This window comes from Maylandia zebra, linkage group LG6 (genome assembly GCF_041146795.1).
Source record: "Maylandia zebra isolate NMK-2024a linkage group LG6, Mzebra_GT3a, whole genome shotgun sequence".
Classification (NCBI taxonomy): Eukaryota; Metazoa; Chordata; class Actinopteri; order Cichliformes; family Cichlidae; genus Maylandia; species Maylandia zebra.
In genome coordinates this window covers 26,058,302-26,077,431 of record NC_135172.1, presented here as the reverse complement: position 1 = coordinate 26,077,431, position 19,130 = coordinate 26,058,302, and the positions used below count along the sequence as shown (strand labels likewise).

Below are 19,130 nucleotides of genomic sequence, written 5' to 3'. Positions count from 1 at the left end.
TATCCAAATAATCCGGCACAACAATATAGCCTGGTCTGGGCTTAGCATTTCTGAAGCACAGCAATCTAATCACACAGTGACCAAACCACAGGACACAAATGCATGAAAAATCAATACCAAAATAACACAAAATAAAATTAAAACACATCAATTATCACATATTTTAGCTGATTTATTTATTTCTTAAACATGTTAAGCCATCCATTGCCATGCTGGCAACAGTTACACACCAGATAAGGAGTGGTGCATTGCATTGACATCATACGTTTTGTCGAAAGAAATGTTTATCATATTTTCCCTTTTAAAAAAGAAGAGACAAATCAGTCGAAAAGAGCAAACAGTAGGGATGACAAAGACACTGCCATTGTCCTGCAGTGGTAAGACCACTGGCTAGCAGAAGCACTGATCGCCAAGGAAGACATCCCAACATTTATTACAGTCCATTGCACTTTCTCTCCTTCAATTTTCTGATACCATCCTCTTGCCTTGGTGCAACTTTTTCATTACAGTGCTTCCAGACCTATTAGTCCGACCACCAGTTTGTATCACTTGACCTGACAGAAGGCAAACCTTCTAGTGCTTTTGTGCCATCTTCATCATCTGCACCACCTCTATGCAATTGGCAAAATAACACACTGATATGACAAGAATAAAATGACAAAAGAAACCCTACATACAGTTATACAATACAAGTACAAACGTTATGAAAAATGAGCTTGTTTTCGTCTTATTTTTTGTACAAAATGTAAGTGGTGCTTCGGCAACCCGGAGTTTATTCTCCTCCTCTTAGATATGAGATTCCGATATTTGGATGGTAACAATAACAATGTTATTGTTTTTACAACAGTTCCATGATGCTGGAGGACATTAGAAACATTTGGACAGGACTGATGCACAACATTAACAAATACAAACAAACAAGTCAGTGACTGACAAATCAAACAGAAGATATAATAGTTTCATATGATCTTAGCACGATAACACCCCCCTCCCCCCACCATGCACTACACAATAGTCTTGGATTTTCATATATTACATATATGCTACATTCTCTTATTTCTTATTTCACTTATATAAAGGCAAACATATCTCAACGCAAGTGTAAGCTGCTCTGCTTTTCTTTACATTTAAATTAGTACTATAGATTGAAATCTGACAATTTAAACAGTATGACTTAGCTCATAGCAAACATAAATGTAGCTCATAAACTGGATTTTACGTAAACTCTTAAGTCCTCTGATAGCAAGAATAGCAATTTCAGTATTTGTTTTTGTTGTGTTTTGTGTTTTTAAACCAACAATCACAATGTATATACATCACCAGAACTAAAGCAAGCTCAATTTTTAACATTCTGATCTTCCAAATGTTTTTGAATTGCACACACATAAATACACATAAAAATACATAACTATTTTTTGGGGAGAGGTTACAGTTGTAGATCTTTAAACATCTCTATTTTATATTTAAAATGCATACCAAAACATCTTAAAAAAACAAACAAAAAAGATTTTTTTCTCAATATGCTTGTTTCATAATGTCCAAATACAGTGTGCAGCCACCCAGTGGTGGTTTCGAATGATGTCCATTAATAAAATGCCATAACAGTAAAATGTAGTAATACTTGTTTCCTGTGGTATGTCATATCCTTATGGAGGGGTCAAAGAGCAGTCATGAACTCCACTAGATTTGCTGATGAGGGTTCTTTTTTCTTTTTCTTTTTTTTTTATGTGACCACATGTTGATGTTCCATTAACTGAAAAGACAGAGAGCAACCATGTGAATCTTTGCTGACAAGACAGCATAAAAAGGATCTTTTGAGAAAACATATTAAGCCATGTAATGGCATGAAATGAAAAGCACACATCAGTGAAAGTGAAAAGTACTGGCATGGTACTGGCATGCAAACAGCTCTGCGATACTGTTTACTGGTAATATCCCAGAAATGCCAACAAGACACTTGCACAGGTGTGTTCAAATATAATGCCAATATTTATACTTAACCTTTGCAAAGCAAACAGTTTATACACGATATTATGATCATGCCATGCCAAGTGAACATTTCCCAGGCTCTCAATTCAAAACAAATCAGCAGGAGTTCTTTCACTTTTAAAGAAAGTCTGCACGGAATGCTTAAGGTGATATTTTATGTTATACAACTACAGTTTCAGCGCATTAAACAGCCCCGATCAAAAGTTTAAGAACACTTGAAAATGGCAAAAAATCATATTTTGCATGGTTGGATCTTAACAAGGTTCCAAGTAGAGCTTCAACATGCAACAAGAAGAAATGGTAGTGAGACAAAACGTTTTTTTGAGCATGCAATTAATTAAAAACAACGGTTAAACTGAAACAGGCTTTATGGATTTATGGATTTATAAACTATTCTAATCTTCCCAGATAGAAAGAAAGAAAAAAATCATCAAAAATCATTCAGAAACTTTTTAGCTACCGGTGCTCGTAGCACTGGTTTACATAATCTAGCTACAATACCGTCCAAACATATAGAGCCACCATGCATTTATAATATTTTGCTTCCATGGAGCCAGATTTTCTTTCTTTCCAAATTGGTCTTTAGCAATAATTCTCCTGGCTTTCTGAAGTTTTTTCAGTTGTTTTCTTTGCACAGTTATTCGACCTGGCCACTTTCAGAAGATGATTTGTTGTTGTTGTTGCTGTGGTTTATTTTGATTTGTGTTTACTTATTAGGCCACACAAATGAGACTATGAATTGTTCATTCATAAAAAGGTACCTTGCTGACAGAATTAACTAACCAGTGTTTGTCTACATATAACAGAGAAATGAACAAAGAACTAACTTTTGTATCTTTAGGCACTTTGTTACTGAGAGCCTTGTGGAAAAACAGTTCCTGAAGACCACTTAAAGATATTAGAAGAAAGCTAGCTAAGACAGTTCAGATTGTGTTGGAGAATAAAGGTGGTCACACCAAATATTGGCTTTGAAGCTTTGATAAAGTGATAGAGTAGGAAGCCCGGGACATAGAGGGGGGTTGTGGTTAAATTAATATTACATCATACCGTAATACAGAAATTCCCTGCTTTCTCAATAGTGAAGTGATAGCTGGTACTTATTTTTTATCTTAGTAGGAGTAAGGAAACTTCGGGGAAATTCAAGAGCGACAATGCCAAGCCTGGTATAATTATTTTTGCTCTAACAATAAAAGGATGTCGCTGAATCACAAAAGAACGCACACTTCATCGAACAGCTCATCCTGGTTACCTCCCTTTTTTCACCAAGCAGAAGCAAGAATGTTTCTCTAGAGGTAAGCATTTAACATCTAGAAATATAAAGAATGCTTCCTGCTTAAAGTACTACGACAGCTTCGTTTTCATATTCTACTTAATAATTCCATTCTCGCCGTTTCTGTTGTAATACTATATATGCAATAGTGCATATGTAAAACAGTCTTCAAGGTTTTCTGACTGCCCCTTTTCTGTTTCTTTGTCTCATCCACTACATTGGACAACGGCAAGTTTTATACCAATGTACTACAGCTTGATCAAAACATGAATTGAAGTTGAATATGTTGAGCTCGAATTCCACACAATGGTAGTATGTATATGAAACCTCATACCTTAATTTTTAAAAGAGTAGAAGAATATAGGTGCAGATAAACAGAATCATTTTTCTAAGCATAATTCCACGATCGTTGTTGGTTATATTCTGTAATATCATTTCCTGCAACTTCATCTGAATAATGTTTGATAATTAAAAAATAAATTCAATGTCAAACAGATGTTTAAGTGTTTAAACAGATAATTATAATTACTGACTGAAATAAGCTATGCGGCTGGTTAAGCACAGAGAGTGTGCCCTCTATTGATTAGGTGCAACAGCCAACAGTGATCATACCCCGGAGCCCACAGCTGCATTACATTAGTCAGGTGGTACATCTATTTTCCTAAAACACATTTTCAGCTTTGCAGTTCTTACTGTCTCTTACTGGGGGATGCTGGGCGAGCCAGAGCGATGAAAGTGAATGTTCTGCCACTTTCCATCACGGCGGTGCCAAACTCGGGTCTCCTCAGACTGCATGGTGCGAGGCATGCCACTGCCATCCATGTATTGGGTCAGCCGAATATAGGCAATACATGCTGCATTTTCCCCAATAAGGTGCACATGTGGGTTCAATAGGATGGTGTGAACTGGCTTATTCCCTTTGGACAATGCTGCAAATGAAACAGAGAAAGATGCCACACAATATGTGAATGTTATGGGTAGTATTTCCCCACTTTCCACACAGAGTTGGCTAAGAATTGCTCCTTTTTATGTTAATATTATACAGCAGATACAGTTGCATCAAAAACAAAATGCTGATTCTTCTTTGGAGTATTAACTGATATGAAATCAGAGCAAGTGAAGTCTCCATATGTTGATGCTGGATAGTGGACAAGCATGGGGTTGCCAAGTGATTGAGGTTTCTGGGACATATCTGGTTTATCTGAACTATTTTTACCCAGACTGAGGACATTCTGCCATTTATAGCAGTCATTATTCATGAGTGATTTTTTTTTTTTTGCTCCAAGGTTAGTCAATGCCCTTGTAGTTTAGCAGCAAATATGAACAAACTGAACTAAATATTGATATAGGACAAACAATCCAGTCCAACTCCAGTAATGTTCCTATAATATTGTCTTTCAACAATCCGAATAACTACTTGGTTGTGAACTGGACTTTGTTATTTTAGGTATCTTAATCATATTATCCCTTTTTTGTGCATTATGTCCTCCAAATAAACGTTTCCATAGCTCTGTGCACACATTTATCATTTTGACAAGCTTAAGTCAACTATTTACAAATTTATGAACTGGTGTTGACATGCACAGATGTACTTGATAGTGTGAATGTTGAAAAGAAGATTAATATGTCATACATTTGTTTTCCTCAAGTAGGGCTGGGCCATATTATACCGTTCACGGTAATACCGGTATAATGTTAGGCAACGATAGGAAAATGAAATATCGCGATAGAATATGAGTAAAACGCGCATGCGCAGTGCCTTTGTTTTCATACGCACATGGCCGATTGTTGAGTGAAACAGATGAACCAGAATTGGTTTGTAAAAATGGTGCAACTTCCGTGATGTGGAACTGGTTTGGTGTTTGTCCGTCAGATACACGACAAAGCACATTTTTTTGCAGAACATGCAAGCGGCCATCATTATTGTCGTATTTGTCGGACTAAGATGCTCTTAAATCTGGGAGTAATCTGGGTCCTAAACTCCGTATACTTCAGGTCAAACGAACACTGCAGCATCACTAAGAGTTAAAAACTGTCTAAATTCTTTCATCTTTAATAAAACGATCAGCATTGCTGCTTTACCAGGTGTAACTATGAAGTTTAACTTCCAGGCATCCATGAAAACAAAATGTATTACATTTAACGGAGTTAGAAGCTAGCAGGAAGCTAGCGGAAGTTAGCTCGCTAGTTTCGCTAGTTACCTAAGCATGATATAGCATGTTCTGACTGAGAGATTTCTGAAAAAAATCAAACGTACAGCTCTGCTATCACTTCCAACATAAATGAAGACAGAAAACTAAACAGTAGTGACGTTTGTAGGGTTACTGAAGTTGGGCTAGCTGGTATATAATGATGTGCTACGTGATCGCTAGCGACACAGCTATGTTAGCATAACATAAACAGTGAAGCTGGAGGACCAACACTAACACTTTTCCACTTATAAAAGTTAACGTTAAGGTTCCTCATGGTTAGAGACAAATGCAATCGCATGGCAGGATGCTGTAAAAGGACCAATCTTCAGTCAGGAGAACAACTGAGATAATCCATCCACAATACGAGGTTAGTCATTAGTATACTGCAACAACATGGGAATAGAGCCGCTGCCAGAGAATTCAACATTAATGAATCAATGGTACAGAATTGGAGGAAGCAAGAAGAATGAGTTTAATAAAGTTTGATTTATCTGACTGCTTTGTTTCGCTTAATGTGCCTTATAATCCCGTGCACCTTATGGTCCGAAAAATACGTACTGCACACTGCAGTTTAATGTTGCAAAGCACCTCTTTTTAACTTCAGTGGATATTATACATGGTTATGCTCAGGATATGTCAGCCCATTTCTACTGGAAATGCCTTTTGGTTAAACTTTCAGCAAGGAATTTGCATTTGCACTGTTACATTTTTATAAAGCTTTAATGTACATAAAAACCAGCTTCTTGTTTAAGTGAAAATAAATGGAAGGTTGTCTTTTTGCGCTAGTAATGTTGTGGAGTTGTATTTTGTCTCGCATCAATTATATCGTCAGTTATATCGTTATCGCAAATTTTCAAATATATATCGTGATAAATATTTTTGGCCATATCGCCCTGCTCTATCCTCAAGGTCTTTTTTTATTTGGCTTGTTTCTGTTTTATCAGCTCCCTAAAGAGGGATTTCTATTGACAGCTCAGATTAGTAGTTGCAGTTATTTAGAATAGAAATATCCTTTATTGTCCCTCATTGGTGAAATTTAGCTGTTCCAGCAGCAAAGTAACCACCAGATGGAGAATGCAGATTCAAAAAAATTAGTTAGCAGTCTTAATGTTCGACTTTGTATTAAAACAAACTACAAAATGAAATTTTTTGTTCCTCCAGTGTAGTATATTGATTGTGTTTGGTCTCTTCAACCATATGTTTTCATCAGAACATTTAATGTAAACATGCAAGTTCTCCCCTGCTGAAAAATCAACAGTTCTCCAGACTGTGACTGAGATAAACGACTTGTGCATTAGTTCATTCATCTTGTCATACCAATGTAAGCAAACATATTTATACTAACTCTCTGTGTTTAACCTCCTAAGACCCGAACTCTTTCATGGTATGCATTTTTAATTTCTCTTTGCTATTTGGGCTGATTGGGACCTGATGAATGTAAAAACAAAGAATTACCAGATTTTTTTTACCTGACTTTTGTTTCTGAGAAAAATGAGATCAACATATGAGGACATTCGTTTTAAATTTTGATAGAACAGTGGCAGTAGAATGGCCTCGTACGTGGATATCAGGCCCTGGTAGAGCAAAATTTTGTATTTTGGTCTAGACAACCCAAAATGTGATGTCCACATATGTGGACACCAGGTCCTAGGAGGTTAAAGACTCCAGTACTGTTACTTAAACATAATCCTTAATTACTCCTAGTATCAAATGCTGATTCGAGGTCAGCCAGCTGTTTCTAACTCTTACACTAAAAGCTGGTAGATTTTAGTTGCAGATATCTTTTGCATAAGCAAAAGTTCTCTTCAAATTCTCTTTTTAATTCTGCAAATTCTCTTTCTAATTCCATTTTAATTTGTCAAATGTTACCCAGGTTGTTAGTAGTTTATCGATTTTCTTTTGAAATGCAGAAATTGCAGGCAATTCTCCATATGAGTCCTCAAGATACTGCTAGAGCAGCTTTTTTTCTAAAGTTAGAATTAATCGTCTTGAACCTACCATTTTCAAAATAAAAGCGATGGAAGTCATGTCCTTCCACGAGGTTGCCCAGGGCCTCAGGCTCAAAGGAAGTCAAACCAGGATCACAAATTTTCCTGTTCCACCAGAAACATAATGTAGCATCAGCAAAGAAGACAAGCAAATAAGTCTATGAAATTATATATATATATATTTATTTATTAGGGGTGCAACGATACTCGTATCGATATTGAACCGTTCAATACAGTGCTTTCGGTTCAGTACACATATGTATCGAACAATACAAAATAAATTTTTAATTTATTTTATCAACTTTCCTTCTGACGATGCTGTCTGTGTTGAGCGCTCAGTGGTTCAGCGCTCGACAGTGCAGCCTAGGCGGAGTAGTCAAACGCAGATTCACTGAGTGCAGGGCAAGCTAGCAGACAGAAGTTAAGCTCTCCTTGCAACATGGCACCCTCATTCAGATCTGGCGTTTGGAACTATTTTGGTTTTCATGTGACGTATGACCCTGAAGGTAAGCGCGTCATGGACTAAAGTAAAACAGTATGTTGGATGTGCCAGGCAATGCTCAATTACATGGGTGGGAGCTAGTGTGTTAGCACAGTTAGCTCGTTAACGTGTTGGCCGTCCAGCCCCATGCAAGGGCGATCCGTAGTAGCTCGTTAACGGAGATTTGCCGTGTTGTGGCGTTAACGTCATTTCAACGAGATTTACGCTGACAGCACTAGTGGGAACACAACAAATATGACTGCACATTTACGCCGACATCATCCTAGTGCAAAGACAAGTGGAAGCAGACAAAAACAACAAGCACGCATGCTACAAACTTTACCCGAGTCATTTAGACAGCCGTTAGCACTTGATTCTCCTTATGGGGACCTGATATGTTTAATATGCTGCTGAGAATATAGCCCAGAAGAAGCGTATAGTATAGCTTTTATTTTGGAAAGAGCCATTTCTCTGTAATAAACTCTCTTTTCCAAAGATGAGTGATTCCTCAATCAGATACAGGGCTCGCAAAATCGAATGCCCGACGTCCTGGGGCTAGTGATTTTTCCAGTCGGGCTACCAAAATCTATCTCTGCCCTGTCCGTCGGCCTATCGTAGGAAGGAAAAATATATGTCAATGCTTTTGCATTCTTTCGGAAATGTAGCTGGGTAATTATGTCATTGGCATCGGTGAGCCACTGTCAATATGTGACATATTGAAATCGCGTTTGAATTTGCGCTTGTTTTTTTGCTTTCACTTTGCAATCGCGCAAACTGTGTATAGAGAGCGACAGCACTGATTGGTGAGTGATGATAATTTGCGCACCAATTTCTCTGACATGTCTTATCAATCGTTAGCTTACTATGCAAACATGACAAGTGAAATCTCCCGCAGCAAGCTTAAACATGTGAGAGGTTGATCGCGCAGAGAATCGCTGAGCGTTATGTTAGTGCGTGTGTAAAAGGAGCAGGATATATATTGTAGTGGGTCAGGGCTGTTCGGGGTTCTGTTTGTACAGTTATGTTTTGTTTATGTTGCCATAGTGACGGGTGACGCCCTCTCGCTGCGACAGTGTGTCCTTCCGGGGTCAGAGGGCGCCCTGTGTGTTGTTGTTGTTGTTGTTGTTGCTGTGCTGTTGCCGCGCTGAGCAGTTAGCTAGCGGCAGTGTTCTTCTGCAGATGTCAATAAACGGCTGTGCTCCCTGGCTAGCTCACGGGAAGCAAGACCAAACGATACCTCCGTCTCCTCCTTGTCTGAGCTCGCCACAATATTTTAGTTCTGCTGAGCCAAATAAGACAGGTCAGGGTGAAGAAGTGAGAGCCAAAGAAAAGCTTACCACAAAACGGAAAAGTTATGACAAATCAGACTATAAGGCAAAAAGAAAGTGCAGCTTTATGGTTTCATGGACAAAATAATTTCTGTGGCTGCAATATGACGAGCTATATAACCAGGGCTGCACATAAGTGGTCCGCAGGTGTGCATTCGCTGTCAAAATAAAAAACAGGCACAAGATAAGAAGTTGCAAAGCATGTTTGCATACATCCGATTTTCAGGAGGAGGACATACATTTGTTTAGAACTATTTTAAAGATGTCGAAGAAGCTCCTTTAAGCAATTACTTTGGTGTTCCTCCACCTCCAAAGAAATGTCAGAAGGAGTCCGAACCACAAAAGAAGCGCGTATTCTCGGAAAAGTAGTTGCAGGAGGTGAGCTGGCTTCAAACAAATGATGAACGCACAGAGATGTGGTGCGGAATGTGCCATGAAAATTTAATAAATGACAAATTAAAAAGGCATGAACATTTTTTTTGTATCGAAAAAATATCGAACCGTGACACCAAAGTATCGAACCGAACCGTGAATTTTGTGTATGGTTGCACCCCTAATAAATATATAAATATATATATATATATATATTATTTGAGGGCGCCTTTCAAAAACCCAAGGTCACCTTACAAAAGAATAGAATTAATAAAAGAAGCAATAGTCATAGAATACATACAATAAGTTAAAATTGCAAAGCAGAACTTGACAACAGATAAAATCAGCACTAAAGCGAATAAGCCAGTTTGAACAGATGTGTTTTGAGCTGTGACTTAAATGCGGGAAGAGAGTCTGTGTTTATTAGGCCACATTATATACACATTATAGTTATGTTACTGGGAAAACGTGAACAGAAGGGAACTTACGCGTAGGCCTCAAAGTCTCCATTGTTGATAGATTCAATTAACTGCTCAGTAACTTTGATGATTTCTTGTTTTCGAGCTAAAACACAAGATCACAGAAAATCATCAGCTAAACTGGCATAATAAATGTGTTGTTACTATATTTCAGGCAAATGTTCAGAGTGCAGCTACAAATCAGCTTCAGATGAGTTCTACTCTACGGATTTGCAGGATTTTAAGATTATTAGAAATGGAAGGCGCTCAAGAAAGGATTTCACAACATTTTTGATCATTCATGTCTGAGTCCAAAAAAAAAAAAGCTGGAAGAAAGCCTCCCATGACTAATAGTGATATCAGGCAGGAAAAATGCAGGATGACAATATATTTCACCCAACAAAGCTCAAATGAATCAAGACAAACCAATGTCAGATGCAAGTATTTGCTGTAAAAACGATTTAAACTAAGTAATATTGACAGTTACCTTTATTGTTATTGGTGCAGGCTGGGGGATATTGAAAAAATTACTCAATTTGTGAAACAACAGACATGTTAAATAATATTTTTTTTTAAAAACTGTAAGAAGTCCTTCACCTTCAGACGAAAGGAGCAAATAGGGTCATAAACAGAGGTTTCATTTTATTGAAGAAGGGATAGTCACTGAGGAGTAACTTTCTTAAATCACAGACTACTGCAAACACCCAGTGGTCTAAGAAAAGGATATGATCTGAACATCACGAGCATGGCATTTGAGACACTTTATATATAAGGAACACTACCTCACAGGGATGACTGGGTAAGCAAAATAGGGCATCTTCCCCATTGTGGAGGACTTACTCTGAATTGAGGAGTTGGGAGTCTGTCTTGAGTCAGACATCTGTGAGGAACGGCTCTTAGAACTCAAGATACCACTCACTAAGCTGCCCAGACGAAGGGCTGAGATGGGATGATTGAATGATTGAATGATTGGGTGTCCAGTGTGTATAAAGGGCAGAAGACGTAACAAAGATAATCATGTATGGTGAGAGACATAGCGAAAAAAAGATTTTCTCAACAAAAACACATAAAAGGAGAGTAAAAAAAATGCTGAGTGGAAACATTTAATAATAAAAACATAAAATGGTGGGCACAAAAGCAGCATGTGTTCCCATTTTTGTATTAACCTAGGAGTACATGGATGCAGTTGGAGGAGAAGACAACGAAAGAACAGAACAATTTCCATTTTGCAAGAGTTAAAAGCTAAATGGGAGCAGGAGTAGTTAACCTGCTGTTAACTGCGTAACAAAGCAGGATTTAGAAAAACACAGATGGGAGTGACCAGTCTGACTGGAAATCATGAGGACTGACTAACATTACCAGTGTAGCAGAGATCTGCAAGTCTGTAAACCATACAGTTTTTACTACCTTTCACATCTTCATCTTCAATGGTGGTGTTGGCACTCTCAATTGACTCCTGACAAAAATGACAAAAAGATTATGGACACATAATACATGCTTCTTTAATGATATCATGCAACATGCATTTGTAATACAATTAAGTCTTAAATGGAGAGTTTTAAAAGCTAAATGGTCTCATAAACTCTGATTTATGAGCAAATTTGCTTTATTCTTGTTGGTAAATTGGAAAACATTCCTGTTAGCTCTTACTAAGAAAGTCTATAGTACAGGAGCAAACAGACTTAATATTAAATGTAGCCATCAGTGAAAGTGAACTTTGTTTATGTTATACCTTGTTTCCATCCACAGGGTTGTGTATCACAGTTGTCTGTGGTTCCTAAGAAAAACATATAATAGGCACTTGTGGGAGCAAATACTTCAACAATGCAAGAAAAGTTATGATTGGGCAGATACCTCTGAAGAAAATGTATTTTGTGTATTTTCTAAAACTGACGGTCAAGAAGATGGCCAACCACTTACATCAATTACTCATTACAATCTTTAACTTTGTCTATCTGTAAATCTATTCATCACAATGTATCTGAGACCAAATTCAAATGTGTGCGTCAATTTCTTGTTTATTGTATTTCTCATTCTTTCCACTCTTTCTGTATTGTGTGGTCTTTTTTGCATCTGATTTTCTCTCAGCAGCCCTAGCCAGTGCCCTCACTTGGTAATCACATGTCTGGGTTTTTGTAGAATTGATCCTGGTGACCAGCTCAGTCTTTCTAATCACTCACCCAGATTACATAAGATTATAACATCAGCGGCCTTGTGTGAGTGTGAGTGTGTATGTGTGTTGGGGGTGGGCGTGTGTGTGTGATGATGGAGTGAGAAAGAGAGGAAAGACAGATGTCATGTGCATGTGTTCATGCGTAATCAACTTGACAGCAAATGGGAGGACAGAAAGTCTTTGACATCATGCATAGTGGCAGTCATGTGGCCTGACGTAGACAGCAGACACCATGCCCAAAGAACAACTATCCTCACAATCCTTACAGTCATGCACAGACCAACTATGCCAGTAACAAATCCTACAAAATGCACATGTGGATTACTGTCAGCAATTTTACTTTTAATTGCATATCTAACAGATGTACAGTACAATGACATGAAAGGACTTCATGCATGGTACAAATGAAAAGAGCAAGAAAAGAAGAAGAGTTTCTTAAGAAATACAAGAACACAAGAAGTGGGGGGGTTGAGGTAGAGGTTACCCTAACCACAGAACTTCATGTTCATTAGAGCTTAATCCAAACGTGTGTGTGTGTGTGCGTGTGTATATAAAGACTTAACTTGCTTTAACCCAACATTAACGGTGCATAAATTCAGCAAATCCAAACTGGCCAAGCGGTATATATCCCATGCATGCACTGCTAATTCAGATGAATGAATTCATAAATACATCAATCTGAATTATAAATATCTTTCATAGATAGCTTGATGAAAAAATCTGGAGCTGGGACATGCTGCACAGTTACAAAGGTCTATATGCACTATTTCATTCAGGGATAGTCTATTATTGGTGCTAGACATGTATTTCACCCCACGTTACTACAATATCCTTACATGTCTTTTTTAAAAGTTGAAATCTTCTTATCAAAGGTTGAGATCAAAAAGAATATGATCTTACAATGTGGAAAGGGTGAACCTGAACCTCCTCCACAGGATGTGAGGCAGGTACATATAGAAGTTTTGTGAAAGAAGCTGTGAGTGTAGATGAGAATGTGTGTGTATACCAGTGCAGGGGCAGGGCCAGTGTCTTTAGGACTGGTCACTGTGTTGGCTTTGTTGTTGACCTGCAGGGGGGCAGTGTAGAGGGGAGGGACATGACACATACACACTTCTCAGACACACACACTCTCTCACATTCTTGACTTTATGTGAAGAATGCGGGGACAGCGCATCCTTTGTTCATACAAATACCAGATGGCCTGGTTGTAAACCTTTTCAAAGTTTCCACAATGTACATATACATTCCAAAATATCCCATGTACGCAAGATGGTCAAACTCCCATGATCCTTCTTGAAAGTTTTGCAAAGGTGAAGAATGGAATCAGCAATCAGCCGGAGCCTCCTGTTCAGCACCCTGTTATAGACTTTCTCCAGGAGACTGGGCAGTGTGATACCCCAATAACTGGAGAACAATTTCCGGTCCCTCATTTTGAAAATGGAAACCCCCCCTCCTGCTGTCTTACACTCCGCCTCCAATCTTTAACAAGGCTCATTCGGACTTTGTGTCTCCAGACTCTCTGGGAAGCAAGAGGAATCCTTCCAGATTTAAACACACTACACACAGGGGCTTTCAACCAGATGTTCCCAGTTCACCCTCACTAGTCGTTTGGGTTTTTCCAGGTCTGTCTGAGAACCTTCCTCACCATCTGATCTGGCTCACTCCTAGGTGGTGATCAGTTGACAGCTGTGCTCCTTTTTGTGCTTTTTGTGTCCAAGACATACGGCCTTAGATCACATGATACAACAAGGGAGACTGTTATTGACCTTTGACCTAATGTGCTCTGATACCAAGCACACTGATAAACCGCGTATGCTAGAGCATCATGTTACTCTAAAGAAACACTATAAATGACTATGGAAAACATGAGTTTAGGTAAATTCAATAAATACAAAAACTAAAAAGATCAATAATTTAAAAAGAGGATGATGAGACCAGAAACATAAGCTACGAACAAGCTAAGAAAACTAGGAAAGCTAAGAAAATAATACCCATTTCCCACATCTTTGAGTGACTGTCCCTGAATGATAATGTTGTTAAGTGCAAAATGCATAATAACAGTAGTAATAATAATCAATATGGCTTCTCAGACACTAAACATTCCAACAAAAATAATGCAAGAAACAAAGCATTTTCTTCATTGTGCAAAGCAGCTCACCTTAACGCCATCTGGCTTCTTGTTGAGCAAAGTCTTAGCTGCTGTAGAAGGAAAGACAGAGACAACATTTCAGTATGAGGTTCAAGAGAGTCCTGTGCCAGAGGCTACACAAACATGCAGCAAGCATATCAATTTGTGCTTATCTCCAAACTCCAGGTGCAAGATCCAACTGCAAGATCCATAATGCAATCCAACTGAAGCTCCAAATAACATAACTTCTGCAAGGCTGTTATCCTACTACATACTTACTCACATGTCAGGGCTGAAGGGTGGGTGGTTAATTGGGTGTATATATAGCAGGTGATGAAAAGGTTAATCTAACCAACTATCTCCAACAGGCTCACACACAACATTCCTAAGTCGACATTTGCCCACATACCCATGCACTTGTATATTTGCACCTACGCATATGCTCCCACCACTATTCCTTAACTTTATTTTCCGATGTTACATAGAAACTTAACACTAAACTGCATTACAATAATCCATGCTGCATCTTTCTCTAAATTTCTCTGAGATTGTAAATTAGCACTTATGCAAGGATGAGATTCTGTAGTACACTTTAAAATGCCAAATGTCATACTTTCATGCATGCGCGATTGGCTATTCCACACTATTTCCAAAAATGTAGGGGCACAGTATAAACAGAAAATACAACCAGAATTAAATTATCAACAAATCATTTAGACTACACATGTAACTGAAAATAATACCAAGGCAATTTGACAATTTTTTTAAAATTGCTTTTCATTTATTACAAGCATATGCTTATTTGGAATTTGATGTCAGTTGGGAACTGAGGAGGAGTGAGACGTTATGTAGCTTTGAAGGTGAAATGTTTTCCTATTTGTTGCTTAATGTATGAGTTCAGCTTCTCATCAGTTTCTGGCTTCTTGTGTTGAATTCTTATGTGATTATATGCCAGAGGTTTTCAGTGGATAACATGTCAGGAGTGCAGGCAGCTCAGCTAAGCAAGTGGAAGGTGTTGTAATAGATGCTGTCTTTCTGAAATAAGCAAGAACTTTCCTGAAAACAATGTGATGCAGAGGGTCGTGAAAACTGCCCAGCGCATCGCCGGAGCACCACTTCCTGCCATAAAAGACATCTACAGGAAGCGGTGTCTGAAAAGGGCTGGGAAAATCATCAAAGACCCCAGTCACCCATCACATGGACTCTTCACCCTCCTGCCCTCTGGGAGGCGCCACAGGAGCCTCCGGACTAAGACCACCAGGTACCGGAACAGCTTCTTCCCCACAGCTGTCAGACTCCTGAACTCTGCCTCCTGACATCTGACCCACGTTAAACTCATGGACTGAACATACACACACCCACAATGGACAACTGTACCCTCAAACACAATAATAACATGGACTGAACCACCACTCACAACCACTAGCACTTTATATAGCCTCTGTAGAAACTATCTACACCCTCACTTATCTTAACTGCACTAATGTATAGCTCTGTGTAAATAATCATTCTGTACATTCGATAATCTTTAATCCTACAACTGTTTACAACTTGCATAGTTCCCATTTCTGTATAGCTGTATATCCCAGATTCTGTAAAGTTATTTATTTCATATTCTGTATAGTTTTTCATATTTATATCCTGTTCATATCCTGTACATAGCTTGTACTCACTACAGCCTGTACATACTTATAGTTATAGAATATTCACAACATACTTCATACCGTGTACATTATAACATACCATAATAGACCCATTTCTGTAATATACTCACATATCTATATTATTGCTAATATATATTGTAATATATCTATATCACTAAAGCACTTCTGGATGGATGCAAACTGCATTTCGTTGCCCTGTACCTGTGCATGTGCAATGACAATAAAGTTGAATTCTATTCTATTCTATTCTATCTGGATGCGTTTCTCTAAAACACAACATTTTTCACCTTTAACATTTTATACATCTTTACACTACTGTCAGTTATATATATAAAAAAATGTTATTTGCATTTTACACAGTGTCCCAACATTTTTGGAAACATGACTCTAAATGAAAAATAAGACCTAAATGCCAATGCTTATTGGTTGGGCTCAACCTCATACATTTCACTGTCATTCCAAAAATCCTTACCTCAAATGGTTACCACAATTCAAACAAAAAAGGAAAGAAAATTGAAAAAGGAAGAAACTGATAAATAAAAAGAGACACAAATGAACAAATGCATTTCACTGTAGAATGAAAAGCAAAAGTAGTCTAATAAGAGCATGAAGAATATGAGATAGGTCAAAAGAAATGTATATTTAAAAAAAAGTTTGGCGTCAAAATAGAGAGAGAATGGTAGAAAAACAGCTTGAAAAATATAAATGACTCGTGTTTAGCAATGGCATTCTTATGCCTAGTTTCTTTTTTTAAAGTCTTCTAAAATTCAATTTTATTTCATTTTAAAACTTAGAGTTTCTCCATATTTTACCTTTTTATGGTGTAAGCAGCAGAAGATTCACTTTTCAGAGAGTACTTAACCAAATTATTATCAGTTATTAAGGTTTAATAATTCAGGTTAGTTTAAGTGGGCTTGAAATAGTTATCCATAGTCAGTGTACTACCTACAACATTCATAGTTTATTCCCCTAGTACTTCCGATACCATCACCAATATCCTGCTGTAGACAAGGCTGGTTACAACCATTTATACTCTATGTATCTACCTCTTGATTCGTTGGTCTACCACTGTCTTCACTGGTTAATATATACTAATGTGTGAATTTGGTGTTTTAATGCCTTAGATTGAATCTAACCCTTTAAACCCTTAAAGTTTTAAAGTTGAGGAAGGTTCTGCTCATTACTGTTTTTAATCAAACTTTACTAGCTTATTAAAAAAAGCAGTATAATAGCTTTATATCACCTCAGTAATTTGTTAATCTCATCCATAATAGTTTTAATTTGCCAGTACTCATGTCCGCATCCTCTACTGCAGGTATTACACTGATGGATAAGTTCATAAATTCCCACTTTTTTAAAGATCTCTTTAACAGCTGTAACGCCTTTTTAGCTTCCAGTTTTGTTTTTTCCTTCTTCTTTTTTTGTTTTTTAGGACAAATGCTTGTAATTTTTAACATAATATGTTTGGGAAAACCAGGTTTTGGACACCATGCTGAGAAAGACATACCTGAGAAGTTTCTTGTGACTAGCAAAGTGGTCAATATTGCTCCCTGCATTGACAGAAAAGAAGGAAAGAAGAAGGAAATGATGATGGGCGAAAGGAAGGAAGAGAAAGAAAGAAAGATTGATTAAAAGGTTGTAGCAAGAAAGAGCAGCATAGCAAAAGGACAACTCGAAGGCTTTACAGAACAAGCAATCATTTTAAGTTATAGTGAGAAGTCTTGAGCAAGGAAAACAGAAAAGGAGAGGAAAAAATGGCTGGATGGATTGTTCTATATAAACAGAAGCATGAAGGACTGCCAGAAGTCTCACCTTGAGTTTCCTCCTGGCATTGAATTTCTTCAGGCATTCCACAGTCTCCTGCCTGTGCATCATGGAAGCGACAGTGGACCGTTGCTGCAGGGAGAAGATGAGAGGATTTGAAGGAATGGAAACAATGGGTGAGAAGAATGTATGGCTGCGATTTTGTGGGCAGTGCAACTGTCACCTTTTGTGTGTGTTCATGCTTTTTTTTTTAATTTCTGTGTGCATCTGTGTGTGTGTGTGTGTTTGTGCAAATATTCCAACATCTGGGAGTGTGTTTGCCACATACGCAGATCCAGGGGTGTTTTAGGGCCTCTGCAGCAGTGATGCGTTTACTGGGGTTGATGGTTAGCATCTTGTTAATTAGATCTTTGGCCTCAGGAGTTACAGTGTCCCACTCCGGTGATGGGAACTGTAAAAAAAAAAAAAAAAAAAAAAAAAAAGTGTGTCATATATACAGCATATATACAAATACAAAACTACAGAGCTCTGAGGATTCTGTATTTGTAGCAAGCCAGGAAGAGAGGAGATAACATCAGAATTATTATCCAATTTTCAATTTCAGGTTTCAGATGTTATATTAGTGGAGAGAAAAATCTTTAAAGGCCTATACCAATTCAAAAATCACAGTGGCTGTGTCCTGAGCTCCCAATGATGCTACAGGAAAACTGAGCAGATGGCCAGATGATGAAATGATCCTATGTGCAAATTAACTAAAATAAAATGTCACTTTTTGTTTTGTCTGACTTTATTTACCATTTAGTTTTTTCAGTTTTGGATGATGTATATATGCTTACATCATAGGCCCCAGCCTTGATTTGTTGATAGAGGCGATGTTGATCCTCATCCCAGAAGGGAGGGTAGCCAACCAGCAGGATGTACAAAATAACACCTAGAACAAAGTGACATGCACACAAACCCATGCATTTTAGATCTTTATACTCAGATACTATTTGTTTATTTTAAAAAACAACATGAGGTTTCTTTATTTAGCACTCCACAAAACACTCAGAACAACTTAAAGTTTCAGTCCTTGTAAAAAAAAAAAAAAACAGATGTCTTTGGACCCAGTATTAGATCCAAGCAGCTACAGTGAGACAATTTGAATGTTATTTACCACAGGCCCACATGTCCACTGGTTTCCCATATGGGTCTTTCCTCAGAACTTCTGGAGATAAGTAGCCTGGGGTGCCTGCAAAACCTGGAGGAGTAATATGAAAGAATATTTGGAAAGGCAGGTTGGTGCAGGCCGTAAAATGACTGTGAGACAATGAGTGTTGTCTT

The 19,130-nt window shown here is 37.9% G+C and overlaps 1 protein-coding gene across 11 annotated transcripts in view; it reads right to left on the bottom strand.

The window, feature by feature from the left end:
* Nucleotides 1-151: 151 nt before the first annotated feature.
* Nucleotides 152-19,130, bottom strand: part of camk2d2 (calcium/calmodulin-dependent protein kinase (CaM kinase) II delta 2) — a 48,197-nt gene continuing 29,218 nt past the window's right edge. Inside the window, exons 8-22 of one of the 11 annotated variants that reach the window (XM_014409067.3) lie at nucleotides 18,964-19,047; nucleotides 18,644-18,738; nucleotides 18,136-18,258; nucleotides 17,856-17,939; nucleotides 17,551-17,593; nucleotides 14,410-14,450; nucleotides 13,258-13,317; nucleotides 11,811-11,855; nucleotides 11,486-11,534; nucleotides 10,919-11,017; nucleotides 10,566-10,586; nucleotides 10,109-10,184; nucleotides 7,450-7,544; nucleotides 3,953-4,188; nucleotides 152-1,753 (exon numbers count right to left, since the gene is read on the bottom strand). In XM_014409067.3, the coding sequence (XP_014264553.2) occupies nucleotides 3,959-4,188; nucleotides 7,450-7,544; nucleotides 10,109-10,184; nucleotides 10,566-10,586; nucleotides 10,919-11,017; nucleotides 11,486-11,534; nucleotides 11,811-11,855; nucleotides 13,258-13,317; nucleotides 14,410-14,450; nucleotides 17,551-17,593; nucleotides 17,856-17,939; nucleotides 18,136-18,258; nucleotides 18,644-18,738; nucleotides 18,964-19,047 (1,145 nt within the window). In that variant the 3' untranslated portion in view covers nucleotides 152-1,753; nucleotides 3,953-3,958. The remainder of the gene's footprint in view (nucleotides 1,754-3,952; nucleotides 4,189-7,449; nucleotides 7,545-10,108; nucleotides 10,185-10,565; nucleotides 10,587-10,918; nucleotides 11,018-11,485; nucleotides 11,535-11,810; nucleotides 11,856-13,257; nucleotides 13,318-14,409; nucleotides 14,451-17,550; nucleotides 17,594-17,855; nucleotides 17,940-18,135; nucleotides 18,259-18,643; nucleotides 18,739-18,963; nucleotides 19,048-19,130) is intronic. The other 10 variants (XM_014409066.3, XM_023153023.3, XM_014409068.3 and 7 more) reach the window with 10 other exon arrangements.